The 15,167-nt window shown below is 46.6% G+C and overlaps 1 protein-coding gene across 3 annotated transcripts in view; it reads left to right on the forward strand.

Moving 5' to 3' along the window:
• The window catches only part of Ttn (titin), a 266,701-nt gene that overhangs the window by 63,856 nt on the left and 187,678 nt on the right, over positions 1-15,167 (forward strand). The window contains exons 46-73 of one of the 3 annotated variants that reach the window (XM_050120983.1): positions 877-1,440; positions 2,352-2,636; positions 2,737-3,015; positions 3,419-3,697; positions 3,795-4,073; positions 4,186-4,473; positions 4,583-4,861; positions 4,959-5,240; positions 5,337-5,615; positions 5,727-6,005; positions 6,108-6,386; positions 6,618-6,905; positions 7,031-7,309; positions 7,457-7,738; positions 7,833-8,111; positions 8,243-8,521; positions 8,635-8,913; positions 9,016-9,303; positions 9,533-9,811; positions 10,018-10,299; positions 11,210-11,488; positions 11,608-11,889; positions 12,831-13,109; positions 13,228-13,515; positions 13,684-13,962; positions 14,055-14,333; positions 14,440-14,718; positions 14,844-15,131. The exons of 1 other annotated variant lie outside the window; for it this stretch is intronic. In XM_050120983.1, the coding sequence (XP_049976940.1) occupies positions 877-1,440; positions 2,352-2,636; positions 2,737-3,015; positions 3,419-3,697; positions 3,795-4,073; positions 4,186-4,473; positions 4,583-4,861; positions 4,959-5,240; positions 5,337-5,615; positions 5,727-6,005; positions 6,108-6,386; positions 6,618-6,905; positions 7,031-7,309; positions 7,457-7,738; positions 7,833-8,111; positions 8,243-8,521; positions 8,635-8,913; positions 9,016-9,303; positions 9,533-9,811; positions 10,018-10,299; positions 11,210-11,488; positions 11,608-11,889; positions 12,831-13,109; positions 13,228-13,515; positions 13,684-13,962; positions 14,055-14,333; positions 14,440-14,718; positions 14,844-15,131 (8,160 nt within the window). The remainder of the gene's footprint in view (positions 1-876; positions 1,441-2,351; positions 2,637-2,736; positions 3,016-3,418; positions 3,698-3,794; positions 4,074-4,185; positions 4,474-4,582; positions 4,862-4,958; positions 5,241-5,336; positions 5,616-5,726; positions 6,006-6,107; positions 6,387-6,617; positions 6,906-7,030; positions 7,310-7,456; positions 7,739-7,832; positions 8,112-8,242; positions 8,522-8,634; positions 8,914-9,015; positions 9,304-9,532; positions 9,812-10,017; positions 10,300-11,209; positions 11,489-11,607; positions 11,890-12,830; positions 13,110-13,227; positions 13,516-13,683; positions 13,963-14,054; positions 14,334-14,439; positions 14,719-14,843; positions 15,132-15,167) is intronic. One more of the 3 variants, XM_050120974.1, reaches the window with a different exon arrangement.

A 15,167-nucleotide genomic window follows, 5' to 3' on the forward strand; every position in this document is an offset into this window, starting at 1 on the left:
ATATATATATATATATATATATATATTCCTAAATAAAACCTGCTCAGTCTGTATAATGTGACTTGTATATTTCCAGGTCTGACTGTTTGGTATGGATAACCATTTGGTGTGCTCCTCCCTGGGGAAGACTTTTTTTTAACCCCACTTTCAGCCTTTCCTTTGATGCCTGTAGGGGTTCAAGCCTCCTGGGCTTTCTTCCCTGGTGGCATTATTCTTAATGACAGTTCAGAATTTTCTTGACCAAAATTAACTAATAATGTAATGGGGCTTCAGCCACAGGAGCAAAGAACAAGGAGGTAGATTCTACGTCTATTATCAGCAGGAGCAGACCCTAAAACTTGGCTTCAGAATGGAGAACAGAGATGGAAAGCTTTTGCTGTGAAATATTTTTATAAGTGTAAATTGGGGTTGGGGGCGCATTTGAAGTTAAGCGATTTAAGGATCTCCTGGCATTTATCAGAGGGTTAGAAAGACCTGTGTAAAGTTCTGTGCTGTCTTACCCCGTCTTCAGCCAACTCGTGTGGTTTTTTATTTTTTTAACCTTCTTTCTGGTCTTCTAATTTACAAAATTAAAATACCAACCGGATTGCTCATCAAATCCTCGCACCTTTTGACCCTCTGCACAGACTGAGCTTTAGTAATATTCCTTCATGAGGGAACATTTGTTCTCTCTTAGCTAGAGACAATCTGTCAAGAGTGCTCATCTTTTTCTTTCTCCGTCTTGGGTCTTTTCACTGCACTGTTGTTTAAGATAAGATCTTGTGTTCACCTAAAGGCATAACCTATCTTTTCTCTGTCTTAGAACGTGTAATTGCAGCAAGACCTGGAGAACTTCAATGGAGGCTACATGTAACGTGCAAACCTTTCTCTTTGCAGAGGCCTATCCACCAACCTTTCTCTCCAGACCCAAGTCCCTTACAGCCTTCGTGGGTAAGACAGCCAAGTTCCTCTGCACAGTGTCAGGGACTCCCGTGATCGAGACCATCTGGCAGAAAGACGGCAGTGCCCTTTCGCCGTCGCCTACCTGCCGGATCACGGACGCAGACAACAAACACAGTTTAGAGCTCTCCAACCTTGCCGTTCAGGACAGGGGGGTTTACTCTTGTAAGGCTTCCAACAAATTTGGAGCCGATATCTGCCAGGCAGAGTTGGCCATCATCGACAAACCCCACTTCATTAAAGAGTTAGAGGCCGTGCAGTCGGCCATCAATAAGAAGATCCACCTCGAGTGCCAAGTAGATGAAGACAGGAAAGTCACGGTCACGTGGAGCAAGGACGGTCAAAAACTGCCAGCTGGGAAAGACTACAAGATCTATTTTGAAGATAAAATAGCGTCGCTTGAGATTCCTCTAGCCAAACTAAAAGATTCTGGGACCTATACATGTACAGCTTCTAATGAGGCTGGGAGCAGCTCCTCATCCGCCATAGTCACTGTGAGAGGTAAGAGTGCCAGGCAGCCATCTGCCACCTCCTTGTTGTCACAAGGAAGTCTTAGAAGAAAGACTGTTAGCTGTACCACCCGCACCCTTTGTTCCCAATTTAACTCCTGAGGCAAACCTCTGGGTCTGGGAAAGTCCTGACATCATCTGCTTGGCTTTTTTTGTTGTTGTTTGGTTTTTATTTGTGTGTAATCTTCTTCAGAATCCTCTTGCTTTGACTCTTTTAAAAAAGCAGTTAACAAATCTTGCTCACAATTTCTTCTAAGAATTAGTGTGTCGATAACTCTTAACCATCTTCTTTTTAAATTGTTTCTTTTTTGAAATTGTCATTGCTTTCTCCATTCCCATTCCTCTCTCCATACCCTCCCATACCACCCTCCTTCTCTCCACAGCCTCTTTTCTCATTAATTGTTGTCGCACACACACACATATTCCTAAATCGATAACTACAACCTGCTCTGTCTGTATCATAATATTTGCACATATGTCTTCACTACTAAAACCGTTTGATACTGGATATCCAATTGCTGTGCTCTTCCCTAAGGGAGACCATTTCTCCTGCCCTCAGCATGTCTTGGTTGCCTGCAGCTCTTTGTGTAGGTTGAGAGCTGGTGGGATACCCTACCCCCATCCATGTTAGCATGCCTGTTATTGATGTCTTCGTTCAGAAAAATGCTCTTCATATAGATATAGTCTGCTTGCTTGTGTCTCGTTTCTTTTCTTTTTACCAAGAGATGGGGAAGTGGTTCGGAATGAAGGAAAGGGCTGAGTGCTTCATGACTTGTTCAGAAGTCTCGTGAAGGTGTTTTCTGTGTGCTCTGTCTTTTGTCACGTTGTGTCTGCTTTTCTTTTGTGGTGCTTCAGTCATTGTCTTCATTTTTTTCTTTCTCTTTTTTTATACACGTCATGTAGAACCACCGTCCTTCGTGAAGAAGGTCGATCCCTCTTACTTAATGCTCCCGGGTGAATCAGCACGCCTCCATTGCAAGCTGAAAGGCTCCCCTGTGATCCAGGTCACCTGGTTCAAGAATAACAAAGAGCTTAGTGAAAGTAATACAGTCCGAATGTCTTTTGTGAACAATTCTGAGGCGATCCTCGACATCACTGATGTCAAGGTCGACGACAGCGGGACCTATTCCTGCGAAGCCACCAATGACGTGGGCAGTGACAGCTGTAGCACTGAAGTAGTTATCAAAGGTTTGTTTCCTGGGTTTCCGCTCTTTATTTTGCTGAGAAACTTTCCCTTTGGTTTTCTCGTAGCCCACAACTCACCCTGTACTCTCTCGTGCCTTTGTAGAACCGCCTTCGTTCATCAAAGCGCTTGAGCCCGCAGACATAGTGCGCGGGGCGAATGCGCTCCTTCAGTGTGAAATCGCAGGCACGGGGCCCTTTGAAATTAGCTGGTTTAAAGATAAGAAGCAAATTCGAAGTAGTAAAAAGTACAGGGTTTTCGCTCAGAAGTCTTTTGTGTTTCTGGAAATCGCATCTTTCAATAGCGCGGACGTGGGTGATTACGAATGCGTAGTCGCTAACGAAGTTGGAAAGTGTGGCTGTGTCGCGACACACTTATTGAAAGGTTAGTGTGGGGGGGGGCGTTTGTCTAATAAGTTGTTCCAAATAGCTTTCTTCATCCATAACAAGAAAGTTTATTTGTTCTCTTCTTCTAACCTTTAAAATGTGTTTTGTCATAATTTGAACTTGGGGCCCAGAGCTTTCACTCAGTCTTTGTCTTGATGTGAATAGAAATGTTTATTATCTGATAACAAAAGGAAATTACATAAAATGTCATTTTATTTTCTGATAAACATTTACATTCTGTGCCTCTCTTGAATGGAACTGCTAATTCTTCATGTACTCTTCTTCTTCTTTCTAATAACCAAGTTCTGTGTGATGGTTGTGTTGGACAAAGGGAAGCATGTAGCCGGAGGGAGCCCATTGTGTGGGAACTGACACTTGTGTGTGCTCTCTTCCTTAACTAGAACCACCAACCTTCATCAAGAAAGTCGACGATTTTACAGCCCTAGCAGGACAAACCGTTATCTTACAAGCTGCCGTGAGAGGCTCAGAACCCATTTCTGTCACGTGGATGAAAGGCCAAGAACTCATTAAAGAAGACGGGAAAATTAAAATGAGCTTTGCTAATGGAGTGGCAGTGTTGACCATCCCCGATGTGCAGATTGGTCTCGGTGGCAAATACACATGCCTGGCCGAAAACGAAGCCGGCAGCCAGACGTCTGTTGGGGAGTTAGTAGTTAAAGGTTCGTGTAGGAACATTTTAGCTCTTCCTTGGCCTTTTCACTTCAAGTTAAGCCTTGATTCATGCTAAGGAATCTTAACTCTCTAATACCTTTGTAGAACCTGCCAAAATCATCGAGCGAGCCGAACTGATCCAAGTGACCGCAGGGGACCCAGCCACCCTGGAGTACACAGTGTCAGGCACCCCAGAACTCAAGCCCAAATGGTACAAAGACGGCAGGCCCTTGGCTGCTAGTAAAAAGTACCGGATCAGTTTCAAAAACAACATTGCCCAGCTGAAATTTTACTCGGCAGAGCTGCACGATAGTGGCCAGTACACATTTGAGATTTCCAACGAAGTGGGCAGCAGTTCCTGTGAGACCACGTTTACTGTGTTAGGTTCGTATGCTCAGAGAACTACCCATCTCTAAAAACCCACAGAACTAGCCGAGGGTGAGCCCCTGCGCGCGTTGCCATGTTGATCTCGTTTCCTTTCTTATGCCGCGAACAGATCGAGACATCCCTCCGTTTTTCACCAAACCCTTACGTAACGTGGACAGCGTCGTTAGCGGTACCTGCAGGTTAGACTGCAAAATCGCTGGCTCCCTCCCCATGAGGGTCTCCTGGTTTAAGGATGGCAAGGAAGTCGCTGCGTCGGACAGATACCAGATCGCATTTGTGGAGGGCACGGCCTCTTTGGAGATCAGCAGGGCAGACATGAGCGATGCAGGGAATTTCACCTGTCGGGCCACAAACTCCGTGGGGAGCAAAGACAGCAGCGGAGCCCTGATTGTGCAAGGTCGGCTAGGGACTGTGTCACCTGCTTTTCCAATATTTCAAATTAAGACTCCCTCCCTTGGGTCCAGACTTGTAACGCCTTCACATTCTGTCTTCTCCCTATTCTTCAGAACCACCCAGCTTTGTCACTAAGCCAGGGTCCAGGGATGTCCTGCCTGGTTCAGCAGTCTGCCTGAAGAGCACTTTCCAAGGATCCACGCCGCTCACCATCAGATGGTTTAAGGGTGACAAAGAGCTGGTGTCTGGCGGAAGCTGCTATATCACCAAAGAAGCTCTAGAGAGCTCCCTGGAGCTCTATGCCGTGAAAACCTCAGATTCAGGCACATACACGTGCAAAGTCAGCAACGTTGCCGGCAGTGTAGAGTGCAGTGCAGACTTGTTTGTGAAAGGTTTGCCTTCTTCTCTTGACGCCTTCGTGCAACCCTTTTCTCACACAAGTTCTTTTCCTCTTCCGGCTGTTTCTTAATAACTCCCTTCCTCCCACAGAACCTGCGACGTTTGTCGAAAAGTTAGAGCCCTCACAACTGCTCAAGAAGGGAGATGCCACTCAGCTAACCTGCAGAGTCACGGGCACCCCTCCGATCAAGATTACATGGTTTGCCAATGACAGAGAGCTGAGAGAGAGCAGCAAGCACAAAATGTCTTTTGTGGAGTCCACCGCAGTCTTAAGGCTTACAGACGTGGCCATGGAAGACAGTGGGGAATACATGTGTGAAGCCCAAAACGAGGCTGGCAGTGACCACTGCACCAGCATGGTCATCGTCAAAGGTTTGTCCTCGCGTTTCCTCCGTGCGACCCAACCTTTGACTTGTAGCCCAGATCCCTGCCCATTAATGCGAGCCCATTGATTCTCTTCTACTACAGAGTCGCCTTATTTTACCAAGGAGTTTAAGCCCATGGAAGTCTTAAAGGAGTACGATGTCATGCTGCTGGCTGAGGTGGCAGGCACCCCTCCCTTCGAGATCACTTGGTTCAAAGACAACACGACCCTGAGGAGTGGTAGGAAATACAAAACCTTCATTCAGGACCAGCTGGTTAGCCTGCAGATCCTCAAGTTTGTAGGCACAGATGCGGGTGAATACCAGTGCCGGGTGACCAACGAGGTGGGCAGCAGCACCTGCAGTGCCAGGGTAACACTAAGAGGTCAGTGTTGGCTTAGTTGACTGCTGGGCTCTTTTACACAGACACGTCTTAAGTGTCTAGACGCAGTTTGGCCTTAGAGCTGGTACTGATGAGCACTCATTCTTCTGCTAGAACCCCCGTCCTTCATTAAGAAGATCGAGACCACCAGCTCCCTCCGCGGAGGCACAGCTGCCTTCCAGGCCACTCTCAAAGGCTCCCTGCCCATCGCCGTTACTTGGTTGAAAGACAACGAAGAGATCACGGAAGACGACAATATAAGAATGACGTTTGAGAACAACGTGGCTAGTCTCTACCTGAGTGGCATCGAAGTCAAGCACGATGGGAAATACGTCTGTCAAGCCAAAAACGATGCAGGCATCCAGAGGTGTTCTGCTTTGCTCTCAGTCAAAGGTTGGTTCTGAGAGCTGCCGCAGGTCGGAGGGGAAAGCGGTGCAGGTGCCAGGCCTTTGAGTGGGGCGCTTCACAGCCGCACCTGTCCTTTGTCTCCAACAGAACCTGCAACAATAACAGAGGAGGCCGTGTCCATAGACGTCACCCAAGGAGACCCAGCCACTTTGCAAGTTAAATTTTCAGGGACTAAGGAGATCACAGCCAAATGGTTTAAAGATGGCCAAGAACTTACCCTGGGTCCGAAATACAAAATTAGTGTCACCGATACAGTCTCCATACTGAAGATTATCTCCACAGAGAAGAAAGACAGTGGAGAATATACTTTTGAGGTCCAAAATGATGTGGGGAGAAGCAGCTGCAAGGCTAGAATTAACGTCTTAGGTTGGTATTGATGTCCATGGAGAGGAGTTGAGCGTCTCAGGGCCTTTCCTCTTGTGCGATTTAAAGCGGATATAGAGGGTTATGGGCGGGGTTCACGTGTGTGCAAGGTACTGGGTTGATGTCTTAGCACTTTGTGGTCAGAGGGGAGAGGTGGAGGGAGGGAAAGAAAGAGAGAAAGGGAGAGCACAGATAGCTAGATTAACCTAAATCTCCTGCTTCTTTGTTGGATAGATCTTATTATACCTCCCTCATTCACCAAGAAACTACGGAAAATGGACAGCATCAAAGGATCTTTTATTGACTTAGAGTGCATAGTGGCCGGGTCACATCCCATCAGCATCCAGTGGTTCAAAGATGACCAAGAAATCTCAGCTAGTGACAAGTACAAATTCTCTTTCCATGACAACACTGCCTTCTTGGAGATAAGTCAGCTTGAAGGCACAGATAGCGGCACGTACTCTTGTTCCGCCACCAACAAGGCAGGCCACAGCCAGTGCAGCGGTCACCTGACCGTCAAAGGTTGGCAGTTTTGATCTCTACCTCTCCAAACCCTATTGCCTTGCTCTTCTTAATTCTCCTCTTCTTCTTGAAGAGTCCGAAATTAAATCTGTCTCCTTCTTCTGCTTCCTGTCCTTTCATCCCAGAACCCCCTTACTTTGTGGAGAAGCCACAGTCACAAGACGTGAATCCCAGCACGAGGGTTCAGTTGAAGGCTCTTGTGGGTGGCTCTGCACCCATGACAATAAAGTGGTTCAAAGATAACAAGGAGCTGCACCCCGGGGCGGCCCGCTCGGTTTGGAAGGACGACACCTCCACCATTCTGGAGCTTTTTTCAGCCAAGGCTGCTGACTCTGGGACCTACATTTGCCAGCTGAGCAACGATGTTGGCACGGCAAGCAGCAAAGCCACCCTCTTTGTGAAAGGTTCGCTCTCTCTCTAGCCTCTTCTCCTTGCGTGCCTAGCTTGTCTTTGGGAAGGGAAAGGGCATTAAGAAAACAGTTTTGGTCATGGGACTTCATTTTAAAAAAAAAAAACATTCAGAATGCCACTCTTTCTTTTCTTGTCTTTAGAACCTCCTCAGTTTATTAAGAAGCCCAGCCCAGTATTAGTGCTGAGGAATGGACAGTCAACCACATTTGAATGCCAAGTGACAGGCACTCCAGAAATCAGAGTTTCTTGGTATCTGGATGGGAACGAAATAACAGATCTTAGGAAATACGGCATTTCCTTCGTGGATGGTTTAGCCACCTTCCAGCTCTCTAATGCCAGGGTAGAAAACAGCGGGACTTATGTCTGTGAGGCTCGAAATGATGCGGGCACCGCGAGCTGCAGCGTCGAACTGAAAGTGAAAGGTTCGTGATGGCGCTGTGCTTTCGCTGGGCTGTGTGCTGGACTCAGGGCTTCCCTCTAGTTAAGCCGCTCTCTGTCTTCCTTTCGACTCTGTAGAGCCCCCCACCTTTATCCGGGAGCTGGAGCCTGCGGAGGTAGTGAAGGACAGTGATGTGGAGCTGGAGTGCGAAGTCATGGGGACAACGCCCCTCGAAGTCACCTGGCTGAAGAACGGCAAGGAAATCAGAAGCGGCAAGAAGTACACAATGTCTGAGAAAATGTCCGTGTTTTATCTGCACATAACCAAGTGTGACCCCTCCGATGTGGCTGACTATCAGTGCATCATAGCCAATGAAGGAGGCAGCTGCTCTTGTAGTGCTCGCGTTGCCTTAAAAGGTCAGTCGCGTGCTAGGATCAGCCCCCCCCCCCCCCCAGTCAGAGCACTGGGAGCTCTTTAGCTGTAGGCAATGAAGTGAATAGGAGCTGAAAGGTGCCTCTTCTTGAACCACTGTCTCGTTTAATCACAGAGCCACCGTCCTTTATCAAGAAGATTGAAAATGTCACCACTGTCTTGAAGAGCTCGGCCACCTTTCAGAGTACTGTCGCAGGCTCGCCCCCGATTTCTATAACTTGGCTGAAGGATGACCAGATTCTTGAGGAAAGTGACAATGTCCATATTTCATTTGTGGACAACGTAGCCACACTTCAAGTCCGGAGTGTAGATAATGGCCACAGTGGGCGGTACACGTGCCAAGCCAAGAACGAGTCGGGAGTTGAGAGGTGCTACGCTTTCCTTCTAGTGCAAGGTCGGTGAACGGTTCTGTTTCAGGAGCGATCTACAGAGATGTGTTTTATCAGCAGAGCTGGGTTCCAAGAGAATTACTGACCTAACTTATGCACATTTTCATTCTTACTGCAGAACCCGCTCAAATCATAGAGAAAGCTAAGTCAGTTGATGTTACCGAGAAAGACCCGGTCACCCTGGAGTGTGTGGTAGCCGGGACACCAGAACTCAGAGTCAAATGGCTTAAAGATGGGAAGCAGATTGTACCCAGTAGATACTTCTCAATGAGCTTTGAAAACAATGTGGCCAGCTTTAGGATTCAGTCGGTCATGAAACAAGACAGTGGGCAGTACACGTTCAAGGTGGAAAATGACTTCGGAAGCAGTAGCTGCGATGCCTACCTGAGAGTGTTAGGTGTGTACCCTCCCTCTCCCCAGCTACCCTTAAGTATAGCAGAGGCCTTGTAAACCAGCAGCAGCATGTTAATGGTGTGTTTTTGCTGTTTGCCTTGGATAGACCAAGATATTCCCCCATCGTTCACCAAAAAGTTAACCAAGATGGATAAAGTTTTGGGCTCTTCTATTCAAATGGAGTGCAAGGTTTCAGGATCACTTCCTATCAGTGCTCAGTGGTTTAAGGATGGAAAAGAAATATCTACGAGTGCAAAATACAGACTCGTATGTCACGAAAACACTGTGTCGCTGGAAGTGAGCCATCTGGAACTAGAAGACACTGCGAATTACACCTGCAAGGTGTCCAATGTGGCAGGGGACGCCGCCTGCAGTGGCATCTTAACTGTGAAAGGTGAGGGCTGCCTTGTCCTCTTCTACCTTTTGGTAGTACTTCTAAAGGGTACGGCTCTTAACCTTGTATCTTCAGAGGTAAAAGATCTTAGTAATTCTGTTTCTTTTGATGCACATTCATTGAGTTTAAGAAATACTTAATCATTACCTCTTTTTGTGAGTTGTTTTCTTATATACCCATTAAAAAAATATTGGGCTGTGACTAAATATGACTCTCTTAAAATCTGTAGAACCACCAAGCTTCCTAGAGAAACCTGAGCGGCAGCAAGCCATACCTGACTCTACAGTGGAATTTAAGGCTGTGCTGAAAGGAACACCGCCATTCAAAATTAAGTGGCTCAAGGACAATGTGGAACTTGTCTCAGGACCGAAATGCTTCATTGGCCTAGAGGGGTCAACGAGCTTCTTAAATCTCTACTCAGTGGATGCTTCCAAGATGGGCCAATATACTTGCCAAGTTACCAATGACGTTGGTAGCGACTCTTGCACTACAATGTTGCTTGTGACAGGTGTGCAAGTTTAATTGTCCGATGTTTCTGTCTGACTCATGCCTCTGTTGTTCCTAGACTCCGTTACAACGCAGCTTTCTAACGTGGCTGAGTAATTTTCCCAGACCTTGGTCCTGTGTCTCCCTTTCCTATCTACTACCCAATTGGGCGTCTGTTCTGTGATTTTTCACACTTTTTTCATGATCTCCTTTTTCCTGACTCTTTAGAACCACCGAAGTTTGTAAAGAAATTGGAAGCATCCAAAATAGTAAAAGCCGGTGACTCCACTCGCCTGGAGTGCAAGATCACTGGCTCTCCAGACATCCGAGTTGTGTGGTACAGAAATGAGCATGCGCTCACGGCCAGTGACAAGTACCAAATGACGTTCATCGACTCGGTGGCAGTCATTCAGATGAACGGCCTCGGGACAGAGGACAGCGGAGATTTTATCCTTGAGGCTCAGAATCCTGCTGGCAGCACCAGCTGCAGCACCAAGGTTATAGTAAAAGGTAGAATCCTCCTCCTGTTCCTCATTAACAGAAACCCATCACCTTCTTCTCCCCTGGGCATCAAGGCGTCTCACACTACACCGCTCCCAAGGGTATTTGCCCAAGATAGAGTCATGTCACCCGCCGAATGCTGTTTCTTGTTAAGATTTGTTTGCATTCACTTGGGTGTTTTGACATATTTTTCCTGTAATTCCGATAATGTAATTTTGGCCACCTCAACACATCAGCTAAAACGCACATACAGAAATGAATGGGAAGTGTTTACATTGATCCTTTGGTTTCGGTCATGCTGAAACTATATCTGCATCTTCAGTATAGTCTGCATCATAATGATGTAACATACGGACAATCTAGGTTTTAATATTACATCTTTAAAATGACAGTAAAATGTTTCCTCTTTCTCACAAATCAGCTCCTTTGTGTAAAAACCGTGACTTTCCTGTGGTGCAAATAGTGCCATTATTTTCAACAGCCTCTTCTCAGCATGCTTTACCATAAAACTCAAGTTTGACCTGTAAGGTAATTGTTAGAGTAGGAAGGCTCAGATCACCGCCGTTCTTGGGATTTCTGGGTGTCTCTGTTGTAAAGTGGAAATGACACTCTTTTTTTAATTTCTAAAGCCAAAATTCCATACTTCACAGAATTTCCGTTCATTGATACATTTGCTTATTTATAAATTTGGTATCCATCTTTGTAATCCATGATAAACCAGCACATTGAACTTCTCAACTGAGCCCTCTAGGATGCATCTTGACTCTCCACCTATCTTGCTAAAAAGTGATAGTGCTACCTACATATGATACTATCTTAAACCATGCTTCTAATTGGGAAAAAAAAAAACTTTTTTTTTTTATCTTGGAGGCTATCAAGTAGCCCAACTCATGAGAAATTCTTGTTTTTTTGTTTCCAGAACCACCCGTTTTTAGCAGCTTCCCTCCTGTAGTAGAAACCCTTAAGAACACGGAAGTTAGTCTTGAATGCGAGCTTTCAGGAACACCGCCGTTTGAGGTGGTGTGGTTTAAAGACAAGCGCCAACTCCGAAGCAGCAAGAAGTACAAGATCGCATCCAAGAATTTCCACGCGAGCATTCACATCCTCAACGTGGAATCCACGGACATCGGCGAGTACCACTGCAAAGCCCAGAATGAAGTGGGCACTGACACCTGTGTCTGTGCTATAAAGCTGAAAGGTGAGCGTAATTTCTGCGCACGGCAGAAATGTCAGGTATGAGCAAAACGCTCCGTGTGTTCTCTCTTCCCTTGCCCGGAAAGCTTTCTGAACAATCTCCGTCCATCTTTTCCCGTTCAGAACCACCAAAATTCATTTCCAAGCTGAGCAGCCTCACGGTGGTGGCTGGAGAGCCTGCCGAGCTGCAAGCATCCATAGAAGGCGCCCAGCCTATTTCTGTCCAGTGGCTTAAAGAGAAAGAAGAAGTGGTCAGAGAGAGCGAGAACATTAGAATTTCGTTCGTGGACAATGTGGCGACTCTGCAGTTTGCTAAAGTGGAGCCGGCTAACGCTGGGAAGTACATCTGCCAAGCCAAGAACGACGGTGGAGTGAGGGAGAACATGGCCACACTGACCGTCTTAGGTATGCGGTCCCCGTTAGAACCTGGGGGTGATCGCTGCAGTGACTTCCATGATCTCTTCTGAATTTCTTCCAGAACCTTATTGAGCTTCACTGTTTGGAAGGCTTAGGAAAAAGACACAGTTGATCTTAAGTGCTCTTTTCTGATTCCTATGGTTCTTACAAAAAAAATTAGCAAGCTGTTTTATTTATATGCCTGCCCTGCTTTTCTGTGTGGGTAGCAAATCTCCTGATTATCTTTTATTTCAACACAAACCCACTTGGAGCCTCTCCACTGTTACAAGAAAATTTTGCTTTCAGACTAGTTGTGGTTACGCTGGCAAAAACCTCCAAAGATCAATGTTTGAAGGAAAAATTTGCACGTTCATCGCTGGGGATATTAAATTTCCATCCAGCGATAAGAATGAAAGTGAGGAGAATGTTCAAGATCTCTTTTCTAGCACGTTAGCCCAGAGGAGAAAAAAAAAAAAAAAAAACACCGAGTAACTCATTAGCAGAGCCTTCTGCTCTAAAGAACGTCAAGTGCAAATCAAAACACACTATGTGGGGCCCAGTGAGATGGCTCAGTGGGTAAAGGTGCCTGCCACTGTGTCTGAGGGCCTGAGTACAATCCTTGGACTGCCTTGTCCTCTGACCCCATATGCATTCCGTGGCATATACCCACCAGCAAACACACAGACATACTTACAAAATAGTATTTGTACTATTTTTAAAAACTACATTGTCTGATATACATTGCCTAGATTGTTTTGGAGTAGACAAATGCCCAAACATCCTTTTAATTATTGCGAATCATTTTATGAGTACGTAGGATTACAGATCACATTTTAGAGCCGAGAGAGAGGAAATGGAGCCGTCAGTGAGAAAAACAGTCATTGCAGTTCAGAGGAGAGATACAAGGAAAGATCCAGGTTGTCAACGATGCACCTCGTGCTTTCTTTCAGAGCCTGCAGTCATCGTAGAGAAGGCAGGCTCCATGACGGTGACTGTGGGAGAAACATGCACCCTGGAGTGTAAGGTGGCTGGCACTCCCGAGCTCTCTGTGGAGTGGTACAAGGATGGGAAGCTCTTGACCAGTAGCCAAAAGCACAAATTCAGCTTCTACAACAAAATATCTTCCTTAAAAATTCTCTCGGTTGACAAGGAAGACGCAGGCACCTACATGTTCCAGGTTCAGAACAACGTTGGGAAAAGCAGCTGCACCGCTGTGGTGGATGTATCAGGTCAGTTTGGGCGTTTTTCTTTGGCTCGCTCATGCCCCTTTCCCTTGTGATCTTTCCCTCTCTCGTAACTCTTCTGTTGCCTCGAGTCACCACAAGTCATTTCCCTCTCTTCACGCAGACCGAATGGTTCCTCCCTCTTTCACACGGAGACTGAAGGATACCGGTGGGGTCCTGGGCACTTCTTGCGTCTTGGAATGTAAAGTGGCTGGGTCGTCCCCTATCTCCATCGCCTGGTTTCATGAGAAGACTAAGATTGTCAGTGGAGCCAAGTACCAGACGACGTTTTCAGATAACGTCTGCACGTTGCAGCTGAACTCTCTGGATTCCTCGGATATGGGCAGTTACACGTGTGTGGCTGCTAATGTTGCTGGCTCTGATGAGTGTCGCGCCACATTGACTGTACAAGGTTAGTGACACACAGTCAAGTTTGTGTGGCATTTGTTAAACGTTCTTCTCTGGACGTATGTCCAGACTGACGCACACCTGAAGGACTCTTTTTTTTTTTTTTTTATTCAAAATTGAGAGTAAGGCCAAAGCTGACTGGACCCTTCCGTTGTCTTCTGTGTCTGTGTAGAGCCGCCCTCTTTTGTGAGAGAGCCTGAACCACAGGAAGTCCTTCCAGGCAAAAACGTCACCTTCACGAGCGTCATCAGAGGAACCCCTCCATTCAAGGTCGGCTGGTTTAGGGGTGCCAGAGAACTGGTGAAAGGAGACAGGTGCAACATCTATTTTGAGGACACCGTGGCAGAACTGGAATTATTTAATACTGATGTATCTCAGAGTGGAGAGTACACCTGTGTGGTTTCTAACGATGCCGGCCGGGCATCCTGCACTACACATCTCTTTGTGAAAGGTTTGCCAAACACGCTCACTCTCCTTCTTTTGACGCCTAGCATTTTGGTGGCTTTATGGTGTGCCTAACTACAATGCTTTGTCACTTATCAGAGCCGGCCAGGTTTGTAAAGAAACTAAGCGACCACTCTGTGGAACCCGGGAAGTCTGTCATTCTGGAGGGCACCTATACCGGAACACTTCCGATTTCTGTCACCTGGAAAAAAGATGGTATTGGCATAACTCCGTCGGAAAGATGCAACATCGTCACCACAGAAAAAACGTGCATCCTGGAGATCCTGAGCAGCACAAAGGGCGACGCAGGGCGCTACTCCTGTGAGATCGAGAACGAGGCAGGAAGGGATGTTTGCGAAGCTCTGGTGTCTACCTTAGGTGTGTGATCGTCCTCTCTTGAGAATTTTGCATTTATCCAATATGCAGGGTGGGTCCTTTGCTCTTGCGTCGTTCCGTTTGCTGACTGTGAGCCTTTCTTCTTTAGAACCACCTTATTTCGTTACGGAATTAGAACCTCTGGAGGCGTCAGTTGGAGACTCGGCTTCCTTGCAATGCCAAGTAGCTGGGACACCAGAAATTACAGTGTCTTGGTTCAAAGGAGACACCAAGTTAAGGTCAACTCCAGAATACAGGACCTACTTTACAAACAACGTGGCCACACTTGTCTTTAACAAAGTGAGCGTCAACGACGGCGGGGAATACACATGCATGGCAGAAAACAGCATAGGAACGGCTGCCTCTAAGACGGTCCTCAGAATTCAAGGTGACGCTTTGATCTCAGCCACTCAGACATTTCCTCTCCCCTCTCTAACTCCTTCATCTTTATGGGGATTTTTCTCCTTTCATCCATTAATATTAATACCTCAAGTGTAACTTGTCTTCCTACAGAGCGCCAGCTCCCACCGTCCTTTGCAAGACAATTAAAGGACATCGAGCAGACTGTTGGGTTACCAGTTACGCTCACTTGCCGCCTGAACGGCTCTGCACCCATCCAAGTGTGCTGGTATAGAGACGGGGTGCTTTTAAGAGATGATGAAAATCTACAGACGTCATTCGTGGATAATGTGGCGACGTTAAAAATTTTGCAGACTGACTTGAGCCACTCTGGCCAATATTCTTGCTCCGCCTCCAATCCACTTGGCACAGCCTCGTCTACTGCTAGACTGACGGCAAGAGGTTTGTTCCCATGCCCATCTTGCTCTTTCCCTGCCC

The sequence above is a fragment of the Alexandromys fortis genome, unplaced genomic scaffold (assembly GCF_014885135.2).
Source record: "Alexandromys fortis isolate MF-2015 unplaced genomic scaffold, M_Fortis_MF-2015_v1.1 scaffold_8_1_9099942, whole genome shotgun sequence".
Lineage (NCBI taxonomy): Eukaryota > Metazoa > Chordata > Mammalia > Rodentia > Cricetidae > Alexandromys > Alexandromys fortis.